The sequence below is a fragment of the Oncorhynchus nerka genome, linkage group LG28 (assembly GCF_034236695.1).
Source record: "Oncorhynchus nerka isolate Pitt River linkage group LG28, Oner_Uvic_2.0, whole genome shotgun sequence".
Classification (NCBI taxonomy): domain Eukaryota; kingdom Metazoa; phylum Chordata; class Actinopteri; order Salmoniformes; family Salmonidae; genus Oncorhynchus; species Oncorhynchus nerka.
Window position 1 is genome coordinate 44,255,705 of NC_088423.1, and position 23,979 is coordinate 44,279,683.

Consider the following 23,979-nt stretch of genomic DNA (forward strand, 5'->3'; position numbering starts at 1 on the left):
ATGAAATAATACATATGGAATCATGTTGTGTTACTCCACTTCAAAGTAGCCACCCTTTGCCTTGATGACAGCTTTGCACACTTGTCATTCTCTCAACCACCTTCCTGAGTTAGTCACCTGGAATGCTTTTCAATTAACAGGTGTGCCTTGTTAAAAGTTAATTTGTGCAATTTCTTTCCTTAATGCGTTTGAGCCAATCAGTTGTGTTGTGACAAGATGGGGTTGGTATACAGAAGATAGCCCTATTTAGTAAAATACCAAGTCCATATTATGGCAAGAACAGCTCAAATTAGCAAAGAGAAACGACAGTCCATCATTACTTTAAGTCATGAAGGTCAGTCAATCCGAAAATGGTCAAGGACTTTGAAAGTTTCTTCAAGTGCAGTCGCAAAAACCATCAATCGCTATGATGAAACTGGCACTTATGAGGACTAACACAGGAAAGGAAAACTCAGAGTTCATAAGAGTTAACTGCACCTCAGAAATTGCAACCCAAATAAATGCTTCACTGAGTTCAAGTAACAGACACATCTCAACATCAACTGTTCAGAGGAGACTGTGTGAATCAGGCCTTCATGGTCGAATTGCTGCAAAGAAACCACCAATAAAGGACACCAATAATAAGAGGAGACTTGTTTGGGCCAAGAAACACAAGCAATGGACATTAGACCGGTGGAAATCTGTCCAAATTTGCGATTTTTGGTTCCAACCGTCACATCTTTGTGAGGCGCAGAGTAGTTGAACGGATGATCTCCGCATGTGTGGTTCCCACAGTGAAGCATGGAGGAGGTGTGATGGTGCTTTGCTGGTGACACTGTCTGTGACTTACTTAATAATTACTTACTTAATTCAAGGCACACTTAACCAGCATGGCTACCACAGTATTCTGCAGCGATATGCCGTCCCATCTGGTTTGCGCTTAGTGGGACTATCATTTGTTTTTCAACATACAATAACCCCAACACCTCCAGGCTGTATAAGGACTATTTGACAAAGAAGGAAAGTGATGGAGTGCTGCATCAGATGACCTGGCCTCCACAATCACCCGACCTCAAACCAATTGAGATGGTTTGGGATGAGTTGGACCACAGATTGAATGAAAAGCAGCCAACAAGTGCTCAGCATATGTGAGAACTCCTTCAAGACTGTTGGAAAAGCATTGCAGGTGAAGCTGGTTGAGAGAATGCCAAGTGTATGCAAAGCTGTCATTAAGGCAAAGGGTGGCTTCTTTGAAGAATCAAACATTTTGATTTGACACTTTTTTTGGTTACTACATGATTCCATATGTGTTATTTCATCATTTTGATGTCTTCACTATTATTCTACAATGCAGAAAATAGTCAAACTTAAGAAAAACTTTTGACTGGTACTGTACATGGGGTACCAGTACTGAGTCGATGTGCAGGGGTATGAAGACATTGAGGTAGATACACTGAACAAAACTATAAACGCAACATGTAAGGTGTTGGTCCCATGTTTCATGAGCTGAAATAAAATATCCTAGAAATGTTCCAAAAAGCTTATTTCTATCAAATTGTGTGCACAAATTTGTTTACATCCCTGATAGTGAGCATTTATCCTTTGCCAAGATAATCCATCCGCCTGACAGGTGTGGCATATCAAGAAATTGATTAAACAGCATGATCATTACACATGTGGACCTTGTGCTTGGGACAATAAAAGGCCACTGTAAAATGTGCATTTTTGTCACACAACACAATGCAACAGATGTCTGAAGTTTTGAGGGAGTGTGCAATTGGCATGCTGTCTGCAGGAATGTCCAACAGAGCTGTTGCCAGAGAATTTAATGTTCATTTCTCAACCATAAGCCGTATCCAACGTCGTTTTAGAGAATTTGGCAGGACGTACAAACGGCCTCACAACCAAAGACCACGTGTAACCACGCTAGCCCAGGACCTTCACATACAGCTCCTTCACCTGCAGGATCAATCGCCTGAGACCAGCCACCCAGACAGCTGATGAAACTCAAGGTTTGCACAACCAAAGAATTTCTGCACAAACTGTCAGAAACCTTTTCCGGTTAGCTCATCTGCGTGCTTGTCATCCTCACCAAGGTTTTGACCTGACTGCAGTTCGGCTTCGTAACCGACATCAGTGGGAAAATGCTCACCTTTGATGGCCACTGGCACACTGGAAAAGTGTGCTCTTCATGGATGAATCCCGGTTTTAACATTACCGGGCAGATGACATATGCAAGGCATCGAGTGGGCAAGCGGTTTGCTGATGTCAATGTTGTGAACAGAGATCGAACACAATTGCATTTTATCAATGGCGATTTGAATGCACAAATATACCGTGATGAGATCCTGAGGCCCATTGTGGTGCCATTCATCTGCCTCCATCACCTCATGTTTCAGCATGATAATGCACAGTCCCATGTCGCAAGGATCTGTACACCATTCCTGGAATCTGAAAATGTCCCAGTTCTTTCATGACCTGCATACTCACCAGATGCTCTGGATCAACGTGTACAACAGTGTGTTCCAGTTCGCACAGCCATTGAAGTGGAGTGGGACTATTAACTTATTATGGCTAGCGGCACCCCTCGACAACATTCCGCTGAAAAGTTAGCGCGCGATATTCAAAAATATTTTGGGGAAATATGTAACTTTCACACATTAACAAGTGCAATACACGAAATGAAAGAAATGTCTTGTTAATCTACCCATCGTGTCCGATTTCAAAAAGGCTTTACAGCGAAAGCACAACATATGATTATGTTAGGTCAAAGCCAAGTCACAAAAACACACACAGCCATTTTTCTAGCCAAAGAGAGGAGTAAAATTAATCACTAACCTTTGATGAGCTTCATCAGATGACACTCATAGGACATCATGTTACACAATACATGTATGTTTTGTACACAATACATGTATGTTTTGTTCAATAAAGTGCATATTTATATCCAAAAATCTGTTTACATTGGCGCATTACGTTCAGAAATGTTTTGCTTCCAAAACATCCTGTGATTTTGCAGAGAGCCACATCAATTTACAGAAATACTCATAATAAACATTGATAAAAGATACAAGTGTTATTCACATAATTAATGATAGACTCCTTAATGCAACCGCTGTGCCAAATTTCAAAAAAGGTTTACGGAAAAAGCAAACCATGCAATAATCTGAGTACAGCGCTCAGACGACAAAACAAGCCAAAGAGAGATCCGCCATGTTTGAGTCAACAGAAGTCAGAAATAGCATTATAAATATTCACTTACCTTTGATGATCTTCATCAGAATGCACTCCCAGGAATCCCAGTTCCACAATAAATGTTTGATTTGGTCGATAAAGTCCATTTATGTCCAAATTCCTGCTTGTTGTTCGCACGTTCAGCCCAGTAATCCAACTTCATGACGCGCGATCACTAGGTGCAGATGAAAAGTCCAAAAGTTCCATTACAGTCCGTAGAAACATGTCAAACGATGTATAGAATCAATCTTTAACATAAATCTTCAATAATGTTCCAACCGGAGAATTCCTTTGTCTTCAGAAATGCAATGGAACGCGAGCTAACCCGCGTTCCATTGCAAGCACTCTGCCAGACCACTGCAAGCACTCTGCTAAACCACACTCTGCCAGACCACTGTGAGCACTCTGCCAGACCACTGACTCAAAGAGCCCTAATGAGCCCATTCTTTACAGTAGAAGCATCAAACACAGTTCTAAAGACTGTTGACATCTAGTGGAAGCCTTGGGAAGTGCAATTTGACCCCATAGACACTGTTTTCAATAGGCCAAGCGTTGAAAAACTACAAACCTCAGATTTCCTACTTCCTGGTTGGATTTTTCTCAGGTTTTCGCCTGCCATATGAGTTATGTTATACTCACAGACATCATTCAAACAGTTTTAGAAACATCAGTGTTTTCTATATATGCTAATAATATGCATATATTAGCAACTGGGACTGAGTAGCAGGCAGTTTACTCTGGGCACGCTTTTCATCCAAATGTGAAAATGCTGCCCCCCCATCCCAAACAGATTAACTTTTTGTCCTGAATACAGTGTTATGTTTGGGGCAAATTCAATACAACTCATTACTGAGTACCACTCTCCAAATGTTCAAGCATAGTGGTGGCAGCATCATGTTATGAGTAGGCTTGTAATCGTTAAGGACGGGGGAGTTTTTCAGGATAGAAAAATAAACTAGACAAGCAATATCCTAGAGGAAAACCTGGTCTCCCTGATACTTGGAGACGAATTCACCTTTCAGCAGGACAATAACCTAAAACACAAGGCCAAATGTACACTGGAGTTGCTAACCAAGAAGACAGTGAATGTCCCTGAAAATCTATGGCAAGACCTGAATGTTTTTCTAGCAGTGATTAACAACCCATTTTGAAAGAGCTTGAATAATTTTGTAAAGAGTAATGGCCAAATGTTGCACAATCCAGGTGTGGAAAGCGCTTAGAGACTTACCCAGAAAGACTCACAGCTGTAATCGCTGCTAAAGGTGCTTCTACAAAGTATTGACTCAGGGGTGTGAATACTTATGTAAATGAGATATTTCTGTATTTCATTTTAAATATATTTGCAAGAATGTCTACATGTTTTCACTATGGGGGTTATGGGGGTATTGTGTGTAGATGAGTGAATGCAATCCTTTTTGAATTCAGGATGTAACACAACCAAATGTGGAATAAGTCAAGGAGTATGAATACTTTTTGAAGGCACTGTACTGTATGTGTGGGTAGAGTTCAGTGTGTGGGTGTGCATAGTCAAAAAGTGTTTGTACAAAAATGGTCAATGCAGATAGTTTACCAAATAGTTATCCAGACTATTTAGTAGTCTTATGGCTTGTGGGTAGAAGTTGTTCAGGAGCCTTTTGGTCCCAGATTTAGTGCTCCGGTACTGTTTGCCGTGCGGTAGCAGAGAGAACAGTCTATGACTTGGGTGGCTGGAGTCTTGACCATTTTTAGGGCCTTCCTCTCACACCACCTGGTATAGAGGTCCAATTGATTTGTGTCTTATGTAGAGCGTTGTCTACGGTTTAGCAAAAAGTGTCTTGTGATTCAGAGTTGCATCTGTTTAGCAAAAGGAAGTGTTCCGCATTTGCATTTAGTGTGAAAAGGATGAGAAATTACTAACTGTTGTGCAAAAGAGGTTATTGTTTTGGCCATGTGGATCCCAGTTTCCTTCAGTGTTCAAGCAATTGAGAAACTGTAAATGGAGCACTATCTTTTGCTCCCCTTTCTCAATCTTATCTCTATCCCAGATGGACATTGTTACGGTAAACTAATAGTGTATTCTTCTTCCTTTTGCTTCCCCACAACGTATTTGTCACAAATCCTACATTTGTTCGTCTAATCTTCTTGTCCCTTCAAACGTGCAGTGAGACCTGGCAGAACTGTGAGACCTAAAACTGTCATTATTTAAATTGAACTTTGTGTGTAAGGAACATACTTCACTTCCCTAATAGGTAAGATGGAGGTCGCAGCCAGTTCAAGCAGTTGGTCTTTTAAAGTAACCGCGTCCCCTTAACCCCTCTACCACCCCATTTCTAGGTGCTGCTGTCCCTGCGTCTCCTGTTGATGATGAAACCACACGTCCTGGCCCGGGTTAGCCGGGAGGTGGCCTATGGCCTCCATGAGCTGCTTAAGACCAACGCTGCCAACATCCACTGCACAGACGACTGGTTCACCCTTTTCGCCCTAATCGAGTGCATCGGGGCCGGGATCAAACCCCCCGCCTCCTTCAAGGTCACCTCTACTACCCCAGACATCGACACAGGTCAGCCTTTAACTTACTTACACACACCATCACGTGGAATGGTAGGCTACATTGTTGCCCTTAGCTGCTGAGACTTTTGTATTGACTTTATACAAACAGCTCAGCTGTTATATTACGAGGCACACATCCACACTTTTAAGTGGTGCGTTTTTATGTCTGGTAAACTGTTGTTTTCATGTCCCGTTTCCACCTTTGTTCCAGGTGCCCAGTCGGACAGTGAGCTGTCGTTCCACCACCTCAGTGAGGTGAGTCTGGACCGGGGGTACACCTCAGACTCTGAGGTCTACACAGAGCATGGAAAGTCCAGGATGCCCCGCTCTGTCACTGACGTGGACGTGACTAGCAGCGGATGGCTAGTGGTATGAGCCCCCACCCACACACACTTCCATGTCACATGCACACGCTTTTCTTTTAAGTGCTCAGACGATCAATTCCAGAGATCTTCATAGCATTGAGAGTAATAGTGAAACTTGTGTGTTATTTTGTCATGTCAATGTCAGTCAATACTCTCAATGCCTCAACATACGGCACATCTCACACAGTGTGTTTATATTTGCAGGTTGGGAAAGACGACCTGGACATCAGCAAGGTAGCGGCTTCTGGGTCCAAGACCCTGCTAAACCCTCTAGTGAACCAGTACAGCCTGTCCCTGGGTCAAGACATGGGTTTCCACGACACTAAGTCTCTCATCAAGTGTGTGGAGTCCCTCTCCTTCATAGTACGAGATGCTGCACATGTCACCCCCGAGAATTTTGAGCTGTGTGTCAAGGCCATCCGGGTGTTTGTGGAGGCCAGCCTAAACGGAGGTATGGCTTTCTGATGACTGACATATGTACTTGTTTGAGGTTAATTTTGTATTCTGTCTTTTTCTAAAGTGATTTTAGTTTTTTCATAACAACTAGAAATCTTCCAACAATGAATTCAGCATTGTATTTGCCTTTCTTTCCATCAATGCTGTTTTCCAAGCTAACACATGTCATCAAACTATGCTTGAGTAATTTAAGCTTTGACAGTTTGCCATTTTTGGTGGTTAGTCTCAAAACCCTTTGGAAGGGGATCCAAAGGCATGCCTATAGAGTGACTAACCTGCTTCCTCCACACCAACCTTCTAATTGAGGACTGATCACTTGACTTCCCTTCTCCCCAGCAACAGCAGTCTGTTAGTGATCTAGATTGATTTGATTTGATCTAGAAAAGACTAAAGTCAAGCCGGGATTACAGTGGAAGATGGTGCTGGTGCACTCTGCAGGCATGGCACCACTGATAGCCTTTTCATTTCTCCCAGCGCTCCAGGCCCTTAGATACCTGCTGTCAACACGGCTTTACACAGTTAATAATAAAGTTTGGTCGATCAAGGACCTCAGTTAAGCGCAGCGCTTATCTATATGGGAAGCTAATGGAAACCGCACAGCCCTAAAACCTGCTATTACTCAAAGTTGATATAGCCTTTTGTTGCCTGGTTTAACATAAAAGGAATGCATTTTTTCCCAATCTATAGAAATATAAATTAAGATAATTATTCCGGATATATCTGTAACAATGGCTAAAACTGTCTCTCCGTCTCCACTGACCTACAGGCTACAGGACCTATGAGAAGAAGAAGAACCACAAGTACGACTCCCAGAAGTCCCGTGTGAGGAGGAAGCCCCGGGACAAGGAGGGTGCGTCCCGCCGCGCCAAGGCCTCCAGCCAGAGGCCTTCCCGTTCCCATAGCGATGACGAGGAAGACGAGGGGGTCCCTGCCAGCTACCACACGGTGTCATTACAGGTTAGTCTGGACGTAAGTACCACAGCCCTCTTTCCCTTCTACCTTGGTCTCTGTGCTGCTCAGGGGCTCTGTTCAGTTGGATGAAATGTTCAGAACTATATGACAGACAATCATGTCTGTTCTACACAATATAATTATCTCTGAACGTTCTGTAACGTTGTGCCCTCCTGAATAAGCCCCAGGTTTGCTCTCAGCTGTGGGGTGGAGGTGGGGTTGCGGGAAAAGGTGGGAATTTGGGGATATTTCAGCTGTTTTTTCTCTCTCTCTGCATACTCAATTGAGGCTGAGTGGCAGACTATAGTTGTCATGGCAATTAAGTGATGTTGTGGCGGTGTTTAATCCTATTCTGTGACGATACCACTATCGCAATATTTTCCCCTTGGCAAAAATTCAAACACAAAGCAGACCAAGCTCTTTGGTCTGAAAACCTGCTGTATGTAAAATATTGTAAATGTGACTCTGGATGACAACATAATGATGTTTGTTTTCCAAAATTAAATCCGCTTTGCATTTTGTTTCCTTGCCACGGCACTAACGAATATCGCGATACTGGTATCATCCCGGCCCTATATGAGTGAGTCAAAGTTACGTGATCTGTCAGCAATAATTGCCATCTCTTTTCAGAACTCATTTGGCACGAATCAGGTATTCATGCTCAGACGACTGACACTAATATTAATCTCTTGCCTTGCCTATTTTACAAATGCACTGTCTTGAAAGGGTTGAAATGTGAAATATCAATACTCGTTGATGAAGCTATTCAATTGCTTGAAAAGGTCCATTAGTAGTATTATTATTAGATATTTAGGTCTGTGTAAGGTTGCAAAGAGATGGAATATTACCACTAACTTTAGGGATTTTGGAAACGTTAAAGGCTTTTAGGGGATCTTCATAGCATGTAAAATATGTTGAATACTGTCGCTGTTTAACATGAGTGAAAAAAAGTCAATAGTTGAAAGAGTGGCAGAGTTAATTTCTTATTATGACATATATTTTTTTATCCCTCATTAATTATGGCGTTGTCTCCTGAACCATGAGGTGAAACTCAAGGGACCAATGGACACGGATATAAAGAAATATGAATACATTTAACAATAAATTGCTAAAGTTTCCATTCGATTTGTTTTGTCCCCTAAAAATGTATTTGGTAAATTACCAGAAGTTTTGCAACCCTAGGTTTGTGTAACATGGCTGAAATAATGTAGACATGGAAAACACTATTGCATGGAAATATTTACCTTCCAATGCTATGGTCTTGTCCTCTTCTCCATCAGTATATCAGAATTACATGCATATCAATACTCTTTTATCACACACCCAAATATATTGCCTGGATTACAATAAAGTAATGAAAGGGGCATACTTAGTCAGTTGTACAACTGAATGCATTTAACTGAAATGTGTCTCCCGTATTTGAATCAGAGAGGTGCGGGGGGCTGCCTTAATCGACATCCACGTCTTCGGCACCTGGGAAACAGTGGGTTAACTGCCTTGCTCAGGGGCAGAACAGATTTTTACTGTGTCAGCTCAGGGATTCGATCCAGCAACCTTTCGATTACTGGCCCAACGCACTAACCACTTAAGATGGTTAGCTTACCTACTTAAGCTGCATTTAGACAGGCAGCACAATTCTGATGTTTTTTTCCACTAATTGGTCTTTTGAACCAATCACATCAGATCTTTTCACATTATATCGTTTTCAGAGCTGATCTGATTGGTCAAAGACTAATTGGTGGGAAAAAATATCATAATTGGGCTGCCTGTCTAAACACAGCCATAGAAATGTAAATATACTGTAGTATGTGTCTTGGATCCAGCAAGACAAAACAGACATTAAGTCATACATTCATGTTTTAGAATCAAGCTGTGATTAGATTAGCAATGACCACATTGACATGGAGTTCTGTGTTTCCCCCTGGTTCAGCTGTTAGATCTGATGCACACGCTGCATACGAGGGCCTCCAGCATCTACAGCTCCTGGGCAGAGGAGCAGCGCCGCCTGGAGCCAGTAGGGAAGAAGATTGAGGCCGACTCTCAGACACTGTGGACCAGCTGCTGGTGCCCACTGCTCCAAGGTCAGAGACTTTATCCCCATTGCTATCATTATAACCTATTTAAATAAAGGCACCTCTAAACTGTGTTTAATAAACACAATGTATCATTGTTTCTTAGTCATTGGAGGAATGTTTTCAGTGTCAATGTGTGTTATTGTGTGAAGCCAAATGCACATTTCCTGTTTTCACGGACAAGTTTTTCACATGTTTATATTTTTTTGCTAATATTGGAACTGATAAGTAATATTTGGAGAGTCATCTAAATATAAGCTTGAAGGTAAAAATAACTCCCTAGGTCCCCTTAATTCACTGGTGATCCCTGAGAGAAGGGACTTAGTGAACTCAGTGATCTTGTTCTCGTTCCACTATAGCCAGTCTTAGCTCAAGTATCCATACATTGTGTGAACCCTAAAGGGATAGCCTGGCTGTGCTGCGACGCCAGGAGGCTGGTGCGAATGCAGGCCCTGACCTACCTCCAGAGGGCACTGTTGGTCCATGACCTGCAGACACTAGATGCTGTGGAGTGGGAGTCCTGCTTTAACAAGGTGAGAGGAGGATGCTGAACATCTTTTTCCACATTCCAGGAGGACCACTGGAAATTGGTGTGCCGTATGGGGAATAGAGGGTCACAAGAATGGCTGCTGAATGGTTCCTCTGAAAATAGACGATTCATTAGAAGAGTAGGCACTTGGGGCCAAATCCTAGCTTCTATGGCAAATAAGTATTATGGGAAATACAGTGCCTTTAGAAAGTATTCAAACTCCTTGACCTTTACCCCCCAAAAATTGTTACAACCTTATTCTAGAATTTATTAAATATTTTTTCCCCTCAGCAATATACACACAATGCCTCATTAAAGACAAAGCGAAAACCGGTTGTTAGACCTTTTTGCAAAAAAATAAAAGATTCTCTGGTCTGATGAAATCAAGATTGAGCTCTTTGGCCCGAATTCCAAGCGTCACGTCTGGAGGAAATCTGGCACCATCCCTACGGTGAAGCATGGTGATGGCAGCATCGTGCTTTAGGGATGTTATTCAGCGGCAGGTACTTAGAGACTAGTCAGGATCGAGGGAAAGATGAACGGAGCAAAGTACAGATCCTTGATGAAAACCTGCTCAGGACCTTAGACTGGGGAGAAGGTTCAAATTCCAACAGGACAACAACCCTAAGCACGCAGCCAAGACAACGCAGGAGTGGCTTCGGGACAAGTTTCTGAATGTCCTTGAGTGGCCCAGCCAGAACCCGGACTTGAACCCAATCAAACATCTCTGGAGAGACCTGAAAATAGCTGTGCAGCAACACTCCCCATCCAACCTGACAGAGCTTGAGAGGATCTGCAGAGAAGAATGGGAGAAACTCCCCAAATAAATGTGTGCCAAGCTAGTAGCATCATACCCACGAAGACTTGAGGCTGTAATCGCTGCCAAAGGTGCTTCAACAAAGTACTGAGTAAAGGGTCTGAATACTTAAGTCAATGTCATATTTCAGTTTTTATCTTCAATACATTTGCAAAAATTTCTACAACCTGTTTTTGCTTTGTCATTATGGGGTATTGTGTGTAGATTGATGAGGGGGGAGAAAACAATATTTTAGAATATGGCTGTAACGTAACAAAATGTGGAAAAGTAAAGTGGTCTGAATACATTCTGAATGCACTGTAAGTGGTCTGTCTGTCTAATCTGAGCGTTGTCAGTGTTAACTGTGTTTTAAGTACTGTGTACTGTGTGGTCCCAGGTGCTGTTCCCCCTGCTGACCAAGCTTCTGGACAATATTAGCCCTGCAGACGTGTGTGGCATGGAGGAGACCAGGATGAGGGCTTGCACCCTGCTGTCAAAGGTCAGTTCAGTCAACACACAACAGGCATCCATTTCAAAGTGTGAAATCTGATATTTTGTCAGACTGTGTTCAGACCACAGGTTTAGACTCTCCTACAACTGTCTGTTGCCTTTGGGGGCTTATTTTTAGTTGTTGAGAAATTGCCATAATTTGCTAAATCCTTCCACTGTCTAGCACTTCTCATCTGCCTGAACAGCGATAGTATAATATGCTGTGTGCCTGTCTACCCATGCCATCTCTGCATATCTCACTGTTGCTCTCCATTGCTCTGCTCTCCCCTAGGTGTTCCTGCAGCACCTCTCTCCCTTGTTGTCTCTGTCCACCTTCACTGCCCTGTGGCTCACCATCCTGGACTTCATGGACAAGTACATGCACGCTGGCTCCAGTGACCTGCTGGTAAGTATGCCTGCTGTCACAGAGCAGCACATGTCAATTTCAACTCCTATTAGCGCAGGTGCTTCTAATCTGAGTGGTCAAACTCGGAGGGCACACAAAAAGGAAGAAAAACAAAAACTGGTCTTTTAAGTAATAGCTCATGTTTATTCCTGTACAGCTCATTTCAAGCATTTTTTCCCCTCCCATCTATGTGTGTGATTGCATGGCTAATTGGCTGGTTGTTATCACCACCCCCCCCCCCCCCCCAGCTGGAGGCCATCCCAGAGTCTCTGAAGAACATGCTGCTGGTGATGGACACAGCAGGAATCTTCCACAGCGCTGACTCTCGTACGGGATACTCTGACCTGTGGGAGATCACTTGGGAACGCATTGACTGCTTCCTGCCTAACCTCCGGGAGGAGCTCTTCAAACAGACAGTCATACCACAACCAGGTACTGGAACGCACACCTACTTCTATTAAGGCTCTGTTTTCTCAGATATGTACTCTGCTTTTAGTGTTAACAAGGTAGGTTATCTGGATCTGTATTGGCAGTACAGCATTTACTGCGATGCGGCCTCTGCAGTAGTCAGGGCCTTCATACTTCTTGCGCTTCGCGGAGCATAGCTGTTGTGAAGGAAGTCGTCAAGGAAGTGAGTTGTTTATACAGGACATACCGCCCCCACCTACCGTCAACCAATCATGTCAATGGGGAGCTATATGGAAACCTTACAAAATGTGGGATGCACATGGCGATGCGGTACGGAGCTTGATTTGGCCTCCCCAGGCCTACGGAGGCTCCGCGTTTGCATCACACCCTCCGTACGGAGCCTCTGGACAGCATTTTCCCGGATCAAGCATAAATCGGATTTTCGAATACACAGCCTACATGTTTTTCATGATTTATACTTAGTCTTGTTTCAGTGTTCTGCTATATACATCAAGCTAGATCTCTGAAATGTAATGGCTGTATGTGCTCTGTGTCCATAGATCCTGCTCCTAGTCCCCCAGTGGAGCTTGTCCAGCAGGCTACCCCCTGCCCCCCAGCCTCGCCACCCCCAGCTCAGGCCCTATCTCCTGTGCCAGTGCCAGCTTCCCCCACAGAGCCAAAGACCTCCAGCAGACCAGTGTCGCCCCAAGATCCCCCACCACCTAGTACCAACGGTAACCATGTTAGCGTGGCCAGTCAAAGATGAAATCTGGCTAACGCCAACGATCAATTTTTGTCAATGCCAGTTTCACAGCCAACAATCAGTGAATTAATCAATGTCCTCTCTTCTCTTCCAGGAACAGACAGATCATCTCCAGTGCCTCCATCGACTCCCCCCATGCCCACCCCAGTGAAGATGTCCCCCCAGATCTCTAGCCCACTGATCCAGTCCCCCACGAGTCAGTCCCCCCTCATCCTGCAGCCCCTGGCCTCCCATCTGCAGGTGGGGGGCGTGCCCCCTATGTCCCTCCCCATTATCCTCAACCCCGCCCTCATTGAGGCCAGTTGCCCTGTCCCGCTGCTCCCCGCCCCCACCCCACTGAACATAGTGACACCCCGCAGGTCAAATAGAGCCACCATAGCCCTATGCCTACTCTCACAGGGGGCACTCCATCCCCCACCTGTCCCCTAAACATCATAGTTTTCTCCTTAGGCTCTGCCCCCTTTCACACAGGGGGACAAACCGTCTGTGACACAGAGACCCTTTACATCCATGGTCACCTCTCAGACGACACTAAACAACAGACACACCTAGCTTTGAAGTCTTATCCAACATCCTGGGGCCTGCTGTCCCTCAATATTCACTTATTCGTCAGACATTTTTTGGAACTCCGTCGGGGTCTCAACTTTACTTTTGTGAGTTAGATTAGTAGAATACACAAGGTGCAAGTTTGAAAATTGGTTGTGCATTAGCAGTTTTTCTCTTGTTTTGTCAGTCGCTAACAGTCACTCCAATTAGCCATGTCGTCTAATAATTTTTTGATTGGTAAATTAGTTTAGCCAGTTATCTAAACTTGTAATCATGGCCAAATACTGACAGGGCACTTGCCCGGGGCCCTGACTTCTAGGGGGCCCCCCATTTTTTTTATTTTGTTAGTCACTCTCACTCAGATATCAACATGGGAAAATGTGTAGAATTGCATGAAATGTGTTATAAAATTGCAAAATGTATAGAACTGCAGTAAACTTGCTTTAAAACTGCTAACATTTTTCTCTACGCCCCATGGCAAAATGTGTTCCAGGAAATTACTTTAAAATATATTTCTCTCCACCTTCAAGAGGGGGGGACACAAAAAAAATGGCCAGCTTGGTGGGGGGCCTCCCCAACTAAATCTCGCTTAAGGCCCCCAAAAGGCTAAAGTTTTTCCTGAGTATACCTGTGCTTAACATTGATCTAGAGGTTCTGCCAGGAACAAAATCATAGTGAATAACTTATTTGGGTTTTAGTTACTGCATGTTGTTTACTGAATAGGATGTGAACAGATTCATTTACTCCAGTCAAAGTGTTCAGGGCACTGTCTTAAAACAAAAACAGACCTGTATCATAACTATTTTATTGGAGGGTCGAAATGTAAGTGTACAGTAATATAAAGCATACATAGTTTCTATATTTCCAGTATAAAATTGTGTCAGAGGTTAGAAATGAGCCTACAAGTTTTCACAATCTTGTTTGCAAATTTTTATTACAATGGCCCTAAAACTACACTTTACGTACTTTAAATGCTGTTATACCCAAGAGGGACAAAAGGTGTGCATGGTTTGGCTTGGAAAGATGGATTTGAGATGCTGCCATTGCTAACAAGGGCAGCACCTAGAACATTCCGAATGTGACAACTGGTCTGGCCTGGGTGTGTGTGTGTGGTTGGTTCGCTGTGTTCTGTGATGGTGGAACTCTGTGCGTGTCAGCTTTTGTCAAACAGGTTAGGAGAGTTTAATAGTAAGGTCTTAATGAGATTATTTAATGGAGTATATATTGCCTTTTGTCATGTGTATCTGGGTGTGTTTGTCACGTTTGTGTAATAAATGTTTTGTCACATACACCGGATAGGTGAAGTGAAATGTGTTATTTTACAGAGTCCACCATAGTAGTACGGTGCCCCTGGAGCAAATTAGGGTTAAGTGCCTTGCTCGAGGGCATATTGACAGATTTCTCCCCTTGTCAGCTCGGGTATTCGAACCAGCCACCCTTCGGTTAATGGTCCAACACGATGCATACAGCAATTGTGGCCACTTAAGGCTTGAGCAGATTGAGCATAGACCGCAATCAGTAATTCTGGGACAAGCAGATCTTAAATTCAGTTTTCATTTTCAAGAGATGAGATGATTGGCCCAGATCATCTGCGCAAGTTTCATGCGGGACTATGATTACCCCACTTGACTCAGTGAAAGTATATTTGCATTTCACCGTCTGTACAGTAAGCTATGGATTGCAGAGGAGTTGGAACATTGGCATGTTGACGTTAGAGCCTTGATCATCTTATCAAACGATACTCGTACCAGACGTCTCACTGTATGTGACAGAAGAACAAACAATGGTTTTCAAAAGCTTCAACCACGTCAGGTGTCTATTTTGAAAACCCAATGATCGGAGTAAACTTCAGTGCAGCTTATTTCTTGGCCGTTACCCCTCTGTCTATAGTATTTATTCAGCTATGAATGAGGTGTTGGGGAATTAATACTCTCGTCGAAGCACAGTTGGGAGCAACTACTTCCATGTCAGGTTACATTATTCTCTGAATCCTCTGCCTTATGTCAGAAATCGCATTAGTCTGTGCACAATGAAGTGGAGCCCCTCTGTCAGGGGTGTCGTTATGTTCATTTGTTGTACTGCATTGTTAGGTATACCAGGAGCTCATTCTTGAGTGAACAAGAAATTACATGAATATAATGTATATATGAAGAAAAGGTCATGTACTTTTTACAATGTAATAAATATAATGTAACGAAACTGGATTGTTGTCTTATTCATGGGTATTAGTAAATGATGCATTAATCAAATCACAGCTGGATCTGTGGTGTAAAACATCTGGATTTTTATTTCAAAGCAGAATGTGAAACACTTTTTTTTTTCTTAGTAAACTAACTGTATCAGAAACTACAGAGTGATTCTGGCAGAAAAACAACTGTTAAAATTGTCTTTGTACATGGAATGTAAAAACAATATCAGTAAATAAGGGATACGAATGACAAGCCATGGGGATTATTAATTTAATCTAGTCTAAAAATAATGCAATCCCGTAAAAGGAAGACGGTAACATAAATGCATACAGTACTTCACTCACAAAAAAAAATGTTTTAACACCTTCCGAGGGCTACCCGATGTCGTCAAAAACACCTACTTACAGCATCTTCCATCACACTATACCAGCTGCAAAAACAAAGATCCATCTGAAATACAACTGCAAACGTTAAAAAACACCCCAAATCGAGCATCTCTTTAGCTCATCTTCACTTGGCATCCAGCTTGGCCATTTCCTGAAGGTATATTCCGATGCTCTCGCTGTCAAACAGTACAAAGTAAATGTTTTTCAGGGAAGAGGTCGTTGCGGAGACAAAATGGTTGGAGATTGCCTTGAGGATCAGCTGGGCGGCTGTTTGCTTTGGGAATCCATTCCTAGAACCAGGAGAGATGCACAGATGTGAGCTCAATTTCAATGAGTCTTTCTGCGATTCCTTGCTGCTTCCTGAACCTTATTTGAGTATAAGGTTCAAGGTCCCTCCCTGGACCTTTTTCTCAAATGTGTTTTAAGAAGGAATCGAGGAAAGAAATTGAGAGCCCTAGTTCAGACCGCCGAGGCCCCTTTTTCTATTACTGGAAACCAAATTTATGAATTGTACCTTTAAAATAACATTGTTATTGTTACTCAGCAGGTTACCATCCAACCATTTGTGTGAGTCAAGTGCCTGTCTGATAAACTCACTACAGGCCTGATGGAAACGGTCAAATTGTCGACAAAACAAAATACGCTACACAAAGGTGGGGCTGTGATACGATTATGCAACAATTTATTGTGCAATTGTTGTTAGAATAACCACGTCGAGGTACATTTTCAGTCACGTGATATGTTGTATAATCCTCCCACTACAATTTGAAAAAGCATGCAGATTAGGCTACAGATTAAATAAATTATGATAAACTTCACAGGTTGGTGAAAGTGCATGATAAGTTTTCAATAGATATCAAGGGTTCTTATTTTATGCTGGTGACATGATTGGTGCTTGCCTGCCAATCGACAAATAAATACAATCTCTCTTATCCATAATTTCATCATGTAGGCCTACCCTCTGCACTGTATCGGCGAGCTGTTGGCTAGAGCGCACGCCGAGACCAGAGTGGGCACATTTGCTGTTTAAAGCAGACTTTGTGCCCAAACCATCGACCTATTTAAAAACAAATAGAATTTCAGTTTTTTTATTCAGTAAATAAAAAAGTTAAGTGCGTTTTGTGTTCGCCAGTTTGATAGAAAAACACCGCTGCTGGTAATACAGATGTTAGATCTTAATTTTGATAGGCTATATGTAGCGTACAGCTGCATTTCAGATACACTTGTGTGTCATAGTGGAGACCAACATCTAGCTTGTTACTAAGCTATATAAAACGACAGTTGTTGATGTGTATGGCTGCATTTTTTAACATTTTGAAAGTTTGAGTACTGGGAAATGTATTCTGTCTGGTGCTTTAGCGTTTGAGCAAGCAAGAGATCTGCGGGTTTTCAGTGAATGTATGTAAATCACGAGGCTCATTTGAATTTTGACAGTGATCAAATCAAGATATGGCAATCTGTATGGGCATATTATTTTGTGTGAATGAGAATATTCGCTTGAATATCGTTCGACAAATTGATGGAAACCTAGCTACTGGTATAGATTTAAACATCATACTGGCTGTATTTCTGTATTTTGAATGTCATATCTAACAACAATGGACTAACGAAACAAATACCAAAAGGTAGTTTTTGGGTGGAATTGTCCTATAAAAGCTGTAAGTCTCACCGGCCAGCAGGAAGTGAGGGGAAGGCCACGGACTTGAGTTTCTTCTCCTCTGCAGCAGAGAGACAGGCCTTGACAGTCTTCTCCAGCTGGTCCTCACACTTCTCCGAGCCCCACTGAGGGATGTTACAGTGGATGACAAAACGAGCTGGCATCCCACTGGCCTGGCTCACCGCAACTACAGGACGAAGACGCACACACACACACTGACGCTTCACTCTTCTCTTCACGTGTAGGTTTAAATGTAGCATTGACAGTGTACTTATAAGGATGGTTTTGAAGTGAGGTGAGACAATACGTTTCAATCAAGTGGATTATGCTGTATTTCGATAAGCACATTCAGTAATTGCATCCTTTTATAACCAAACAAAAGCAAAAACCCTTTCATCCAGCAGATTTGATAATAGTTTGGGTGTCCGTGTCTCCATACCTGATGCTACCTCCAGAGGTCCCTGTGCTTTCCTCAGTTCTTTCACTGCCTCCAAGAAGTCCCGCCCACCTGCCTTCTCCAGGGCATTGCCTGCAGACCACAGCACACAACAGGTAAGAATGAGTCAAAAGTATAATGGGCTGTGAAGCTTTCGCGATTCTAAGATGAAAAGCAGGTCTGGCATCCTTACCCACTCCCTCTTTGAGGTCCATCTCAGCATTTGTGGGGTTGATGATTCCCTCCACCTTAATCGTTCCAATCTTGCCAATTTCACTCTCTGTTAGTGAAAGCTGTTTAAGGGGATATAGAGTTGAAGTTATGACAAAGTTACTAAGAAACTTAATGGATACATGTCATGACCAAGGTGTATTTGGACACCTGCTGGTCAAACATCGCATTCCAAAATCATGGGCATTAATATGGAGTTGGTCCCCCCTTTGCTGCTATAACAGCCTCAACTCTTCTGGGAAGGCTTTCCACTAGATATTGGAACATTGCTGCTAGATATTGGAACAGGGACTTGCTTCCATTGAGCCAAGAGTGTTAATGAAGTCGGGCAGTGACGTTGGGAGATTAGGCCTGGCTCGCATTCGGCGTTCCAATTCATACCAAAGGTGTTCGATGGGGTTGAGGTCAAGGCTCTGTGCAGGCCACTCAAATTCTTCCACACCAATCTCGACAAACCATTTCTGTATGGACCTTGCTATTCTGTATCGTTAAGATTTCCCTTCACTGGAACTAAAGGGGCCTAGCCCAAACTGTAAAAAGCAGCCCCAGGACATTATTCCACCTGCACCAAACTTTACAGTTAGCACTATGCATTCAGGCAGGTAGCGTTCTCCCGGCATCCGCCAAACCCAAATTCGTCCGCCGGACTGCCAGATGGTGAAGTGTGATTGATTAATCACTCCAAAGAACACATTTCCACTGCTCCGGAGTCCAATGGCGGCAAGCTTGACATTGTGCATGGTGATTTTAGGCTTGTGTGAAGCTGTTCAGCCATGGAAACCCATTTTATGAAGCTCCCGACTAAAATTTATTGTGCTGACGTTGCTTCCAGAGGCAGTTTGGAACTCTGTAGTGAGCGTTGCAACCGAGGACAGGCGATTTGGCCTAACACTTCGTGGCTGAGCCATTGTTGCTCCTAGACGTTTCCACTTCACAATAACAGCACTTACAGTTGACCAGGGCAGACATTTGATGAACTGACTTGTTGGAAAGGTAGTATCCTATGACAGTGCCACGTTGAAAGTCACTGAGCTCTTCAGTACGGGCCATTCTACTGCCAATGTTTGTCTATGGAGATTGCATGGCTGTGTGCTCGATTTTATACACCTGTCAGCAATGGATGTGGCTGAAATATCAGAATCCACTCATTTAAAGGGGTGTTCACATACATTATATACACATACGTATCTTTACAATAGGTGTCACAGAATGACAGTTTTTTCATAACTGACATGACATGATACCTTTTGTCCAAGGAACAGGCTTTTCGCTGAGAGGATAGTGAATCCATCACCTGGTCCATCTTCCACTGTTGAGTTGGCTACGACAGCTTCTTTGTCGTTTTCTGTGCTCTTCTTATCACGGAATCAATGAAAAACAGAACACATTCATGCTTTTTATAACACTATAACAAACACATTCATGCTTCTTATAACACTATAACAAACACATTGACAAATATTGAGCTGTTTGCCATCATTCACGAAGCCCATTCATGTGTACTGACCCTTGGCTTGCGGCCTGGTTTGCCTTTGCCTTTTTTGGTGGTGGGTTTCTTGATGCTCTTGACGCGTTCCGCCCTCTTCTCTGGCACGGTCACCTGAGTGTCCACTTTCACTCGGCTGCCCCTCTTCTTGGACAATAGTTCCGGGTGGATACGAGGCAGGACCCCTCCGTTTGATATGGTCACCCCTCGGAGAAGCTTAGAGGCCCAAGAACAGGTGAATTAGTTTACTATTCAATAGGTATTCAGTCTATCATTGGTCAATTTCTTTGCTCTGAGAAATACTTTACTAGTCAAGTGGTAAAATAATCCTGCCGAAATGATAAAGAACATTGTCTATTAAGTGGAATTAGTTTAAGTCCAAACCTAAACCCCAATTGAGATTTTGTGGCAGGACTTGAAACGAGCAGTTCATGCTTGAAAACCCACAAATGTCACTGAGTTAAAGCAGCTCTGCATGGCTGAGTGACCCAAAACTCCTCCACAGTGACGTGAGACTGGATCAACAACGACAGGAAGCATTTGGTTGCAGTCATTGCAGCTAAAGGTGCCACAACCAGTTACTGATTGTTGGATGTTTATTAAATAAATTAAAGTATACATTTTTCTGGTTATTTGTAAACTAAGGTTCCCTTGATCTAATAATATTAGGTTTTTGTTGAAGACCTGATAACAGTATCAAAAATAGAGAAAATCAAAAAGGGGGCTAATACTTTTTCACAGCACTGTATGTCTTGTCAGGATATCGGGCCTCAATTTTTAAAAAATCCACTTGGGGTTAACCACGAAGCGGTGGCAGTTAATGCCCGATGCCATATGGCGTCATCTGTACCTTCCTGAACCCTTAAGACAAAGAGACAACCTTCATCATAGTTTCATGGATCCCTATTGGGAAATATACTGCAATATAATAGTGTAATGATGATGCAATGAAGTGGAGCGACAAACACTGACATTTTCTAAATGTTGGCCTATTTTAATGGGAATAATACTGTACCTGGTTGAGCTCCTCGTCGTTGGCTACAGCCAGTTTAATGTGCCGAGGAGTTATTCTGCCTTTTTTGTTGTCCCTTGCTGCATTTCCTGCCAACTCCAAAATCTCAGCTAAACAAATAAATGAATGTCATTAGAAAATCTTCAGACACAAATGATAAAGTATCAGTTATATACTGAACAAAAATACAGTGCATTCAGAAAGTATTCAGACCCCTTGACTTTTTCCACATTTTGTTACGTTACAGCCTTATTCTAACGTATTCAATTGTTGTTTTCTCATCAAGTGTGTAATGGTCATGCTGTTTAATCAGCTTCTTGATATGCCACACCTGTCAGGTGGTTGAATGATCTTGGCTACAGGAGAAATGCTCACTAACAGAGATGTAAACAAATTTGTGCACAAAATTTGAGAGAAATAAGCTTTTTGTGCATATGGGATATTTCTGGGATCTTTTATTTCAGCTCATGAAATCAACACTTTACATGTTGCATTTATATTTTTATTCAGTATATATTTTAGATACACAACTGAATTGAAGATGTGTGTGTGTGTTTTCACTCAGGTGAGACAACAACCTGCCAGGTACTCTATGACGGCTGCCATGTAGACGGGTGCCCCCATGCCGATGCGGTACTTGTGGGTCCCTGTGCGTAGATACCTCATCATCCTCCCCACAGGAAAGATGACCCCTGCTCTGGCAGAGCGGGACAGTTTGGTGCTCTTCTTCTTCCCTCCTCGGGCTGACATCTTGCCTCAGCTACGTCTACCTGGGAGAACAACAGTCCATTTACCATGGTTAGTTTTTATTAAGGATGGAGATTGAAACTATGTTAAATGGGTCACTTGTACTGTACAGGCAACGATCAATCAATTGAAATACACTACAGCAATGTGCAAAACAGTTTTTATAATTACCACCTGTTTTGTTTGCCCAAAGGAATTTTATAAAACTCAATTTACGCCTCCAAAAGCTTGCAATGTGCCACGTTGAAGCTTCCATACATTGACTAGATGCTGGCGTGTACATGTAGCATAACCAAGTCTGAGCGTGAAAAGTTGGAACTTGTCAGCAGGCTATTTGACCACTCATTATTTAAACTGATAACACATGCATTAACAAATCTGTGCAGAGCTGTAAACTTGAGATTCCAGGTTGAGAAGGTGCCTTTCAGGAGCATCATATCGTCCTCATGTAGGCCTACAGTTTGCAAAGCTGATAAGATCAGAGACTGACTAAAACTAGCAAAGCACACTAACAGATATAATTGGAAGACAATTCCAAAATACGATGGAATAAGAGGCCTACAATATTTAAGAATTAAATTGCGCGCCATATAGGATTATTTGATTAACGCATTAGTATTTTTATTTATTATTTGTAAATACTTAATATTTGTATAGTATTTAGTCTGCTTTTCAAGGTAAAGATAGTAAGGGTAGCCAACGTATTTTCCCAAAGGTAACTATGTAAACAAACTCAATAATACCGTACAGAAAACGGCCGCGGTGGCCTACAGACTCGTTTTGGAAATGGCATTTGCAATCTGAGACCCGACATATATTCTTTCGAATGCATTGATTTGTGCATCTTGAATGCGTTTTGGATTCTGGATTGCTCACATGCACATGAAAAATAAAAGAACAAAAGATCATGCCACCTAATATAATAGCTTACAATAGGCTACTCGACGAACAGTAATTTAATTAATGTTTTTTTTTTTGTCAAATATGACATCTTAAACGTAACTACAGATCCTAAACGACATAGCAATATTAAATGTACAAAAATGAATGAATATGACAAATGTTTATACATTTGCGCGCCATTATGCAGGAATAAAAAATAACCCCTCGATACGTTTTTCTTCTGACCGTCTCCTCCTATCGCAACGGGATTATGCACACCTAACTAACTATCTATCTAATCAATGGCCTTGCTTTAAATTGGTTGCCTATCCACTAGACATCCGTGGCTGTTGTTCTCAAATAGAAATGTCTGGGACACCATAACCTTTCTTGTAATTATGTTCCTCCCATGCTACAGCGCAACCCCCATTTTGTTTTCAATCCATTGGATGTGTAATCTCATCAGACATGGTCGGAAAGGAACGTTCTTTCGGAGACGCAGCTCGCCACAAAACGCAATAAACCGGATATGCGCGAGAGTGAATTTATCCAAGTTTGATACCTGTTTGTCCTCCTTTACACGAATCGATGCAGGCCTGATCTTCTCTTTCACAAATCTCAGAAGAATGGCGGTATTCGCTGTCCTTATCCGGATCCTGTTAATAAAACTACAACCACCGTACGTACATAGGCTACATAGGGGGCTGGCTTACTACTACTGATGCTGCAAAGGGGAAAAATTCAGTCCGGGGAAAATAGAATGAAAACGCCCCCTTAACATGGCTTGAAGGGGACATGAATGTTGGTTGAAAGTAACGCAATTTGCTTGAATATATACGACTGAATTTGGCCTTGTATGCCTATAGAGCAGTTTGGAAAACGTGTAAATTATAAATTCTGGATACATATACACAGTTTATTAGGTACACCAATCTAGTACCTGGCCTCCAGAACAGCCTGAATTCTTCAGACATGTATTCTGCAAGATGTGGTGTTCAAACGTTGTTCAATTGGTATCAAGGGACCTAATGAGCGCCAGGGAAACATTCCCCATATCATTACACCACCAGCAGCTTGTACCGTTGACACCAGCAGGATGGGGCCATGGACTAATGCTGTTTACGCCAAATCCTGATTCTGCTATTGGCATGAAGCAACAGGAACCGGGATTTCTTCCAACCAGGTGATGTTTTTACACTCCTCAATTGTCCAGTGTTGGTGATCACGTGCCCACTGGAGCTGCTTCTTCTTATTTTTAGATGATAGGAGTGGAACCCGGTGTGGTCGTCTGCTGCAATAGCCCATCTGTGACAAGGACCGACATGCTGTGCGTTCCCATGATGCCGTTCTGCACATCACTATTGTACTGCGCCATTATTTGCCTGTTTGTGTCCTGAATATTATTTTTCACGATTCTTGCAATTCTTTTT

General features: G+C 42.6%; 2 protein-coding genes across 7 annotated transcripts in view; one reads left to right on the forward strand and one right to left on the reverse strand.

Moving 5' to 3' along the window:
* LOC115113263 (Golgi-specific brefeldin A-resistance guanine nucleotide exchange factor 1-like) overlaps nucleotides 1-15,722 on the forward strand; it is a 128,518-nt gene extending 112,796 nt beyond the window's left edge. For 3 of the 5 annotated variants that reach the window (XM_029640734.2, XM_029640735.2, XM_029640738.2), the window contains 11 exons: nucleotides 5,527-5,752; nucleotides 5,954-6,111; nucleotides 6,312-6,558; nucleotides 7,330-7,532; nucleotides 9,445-9,595; nucleotides 9,989-10,119; nucleotides 11,309-11,410; nucleotides 11,693-11,806; nucleotides 12,055-12,238; nucleotides 12,775-12,948; nucleotides 13,072-15,722. In XM_029640734.2, coding sequence (XP_029496594.2) covers nucleotides 5,527-5,752; nucleotides 5,954-6,111; nucleotides 6,312-6,558; nucleotides 7,330-7,532; nucleotides 9,445-9,595; nucleotides 9,989-10,119; nucleotides 11,309-11,410; nucleotides 11,693-11,806; nucleotides 12,055-12,238; nucleotides 12,775-12,948; nucleotides 13,072-13,406 — 2,025 coding nt within the window. In that variant the 3' untranslated portion in view covers nucleotides 13,407-15,722. The remainder of the gene's footprint in view (nucleotides 1-5,526; nucleotides 5,753-5,953; nucleotides 6,112-6,311; nucleotides 6,559-7,329; nucleotides 7,533-9,444; nucleotides 9,596-9,988; nucleotides 10,120-11,308; nucleotides 11,411-11,692; nucleotides 11,807-12,054; nucleotides 12,239-12,774; nucleotides 12,949-13,071) is intronic. The other 2 variants (XM_029640736.2, XM_029640739.2) reach the window with 1 other exon arrangement.
* Nucleotides 15,723-15,785: 63 nt separating this feature from the next.
* On the reverse strand, nucleotides 15,786-23,235 carry LOC115113265 (core histone macro-H2A.2-like). 2 transcript variants are annotated; one of them, XM_029640742.2, is made up of 9 exons: nucleotides 23,112-23,235; nucleotides 21,499-21,690; nucleotides 20,924-21,030; nucleotides 19,930-20,124; nucleotides 19,667-19,774; nucleotides 18,385-18,484; nucleotides 18,195-18,284; nucleotides 17,768-17,942; nucleotides 15,786-16,388 (listed from the first exon to the last, which is right to left on the reverse strand). In XM_029640742.2, exons 2-9 carry the CDS (start codon nucleotides 21,668-21,670, stop codon nucleotides 16,223-16,225), a joined length of 1,113 nt encoding a protein of 370 aa, XP_029496602.1. In that variant the 5' UTR covers nucleotides 21,671-21,690; nucleotides 23,112-23,235; the 3' UTR covers nucleotides 15,786-16,222. The 2 variants fall into 2 exon arrangements, with proteins under 2 accessions (XP_029496602.1, XP_029496601.1); XM_029640741.2 differs by having other exon boundaries at nucleotides 19,667-19,777; nucleotides 23,112-23,234.
* Nucleotides 23,236-23,979: the final 744 nt, after the last annotated feature.

Excerpts from the sequence above, each read along its gene's own strand:
- LOC115113265 (XM_029640741.2), bottom strand. The coding sequence starts at position 21,670 with ATGTCAGCCCGAGGAGGGAAGAAGAAGAGCACCAAACTGTCCCGCTCT. Across the intron at positions 21,031-21,498 it reads CGTCATAGAGTACCTGGCAG|CTGAGATTTTGGAGTTGGCA; the intron begins GTTGTTGTCTCA and ends TTATTTGTTTAG. Across the intron at positions 18,285-18,384 it reads GGACCTCAAAGAGGGAGTGG|GCAATGCCCTGGAGAAGGCA; the intron begins GTAAGGATGCCA and ends TGTGGTCTGCAG.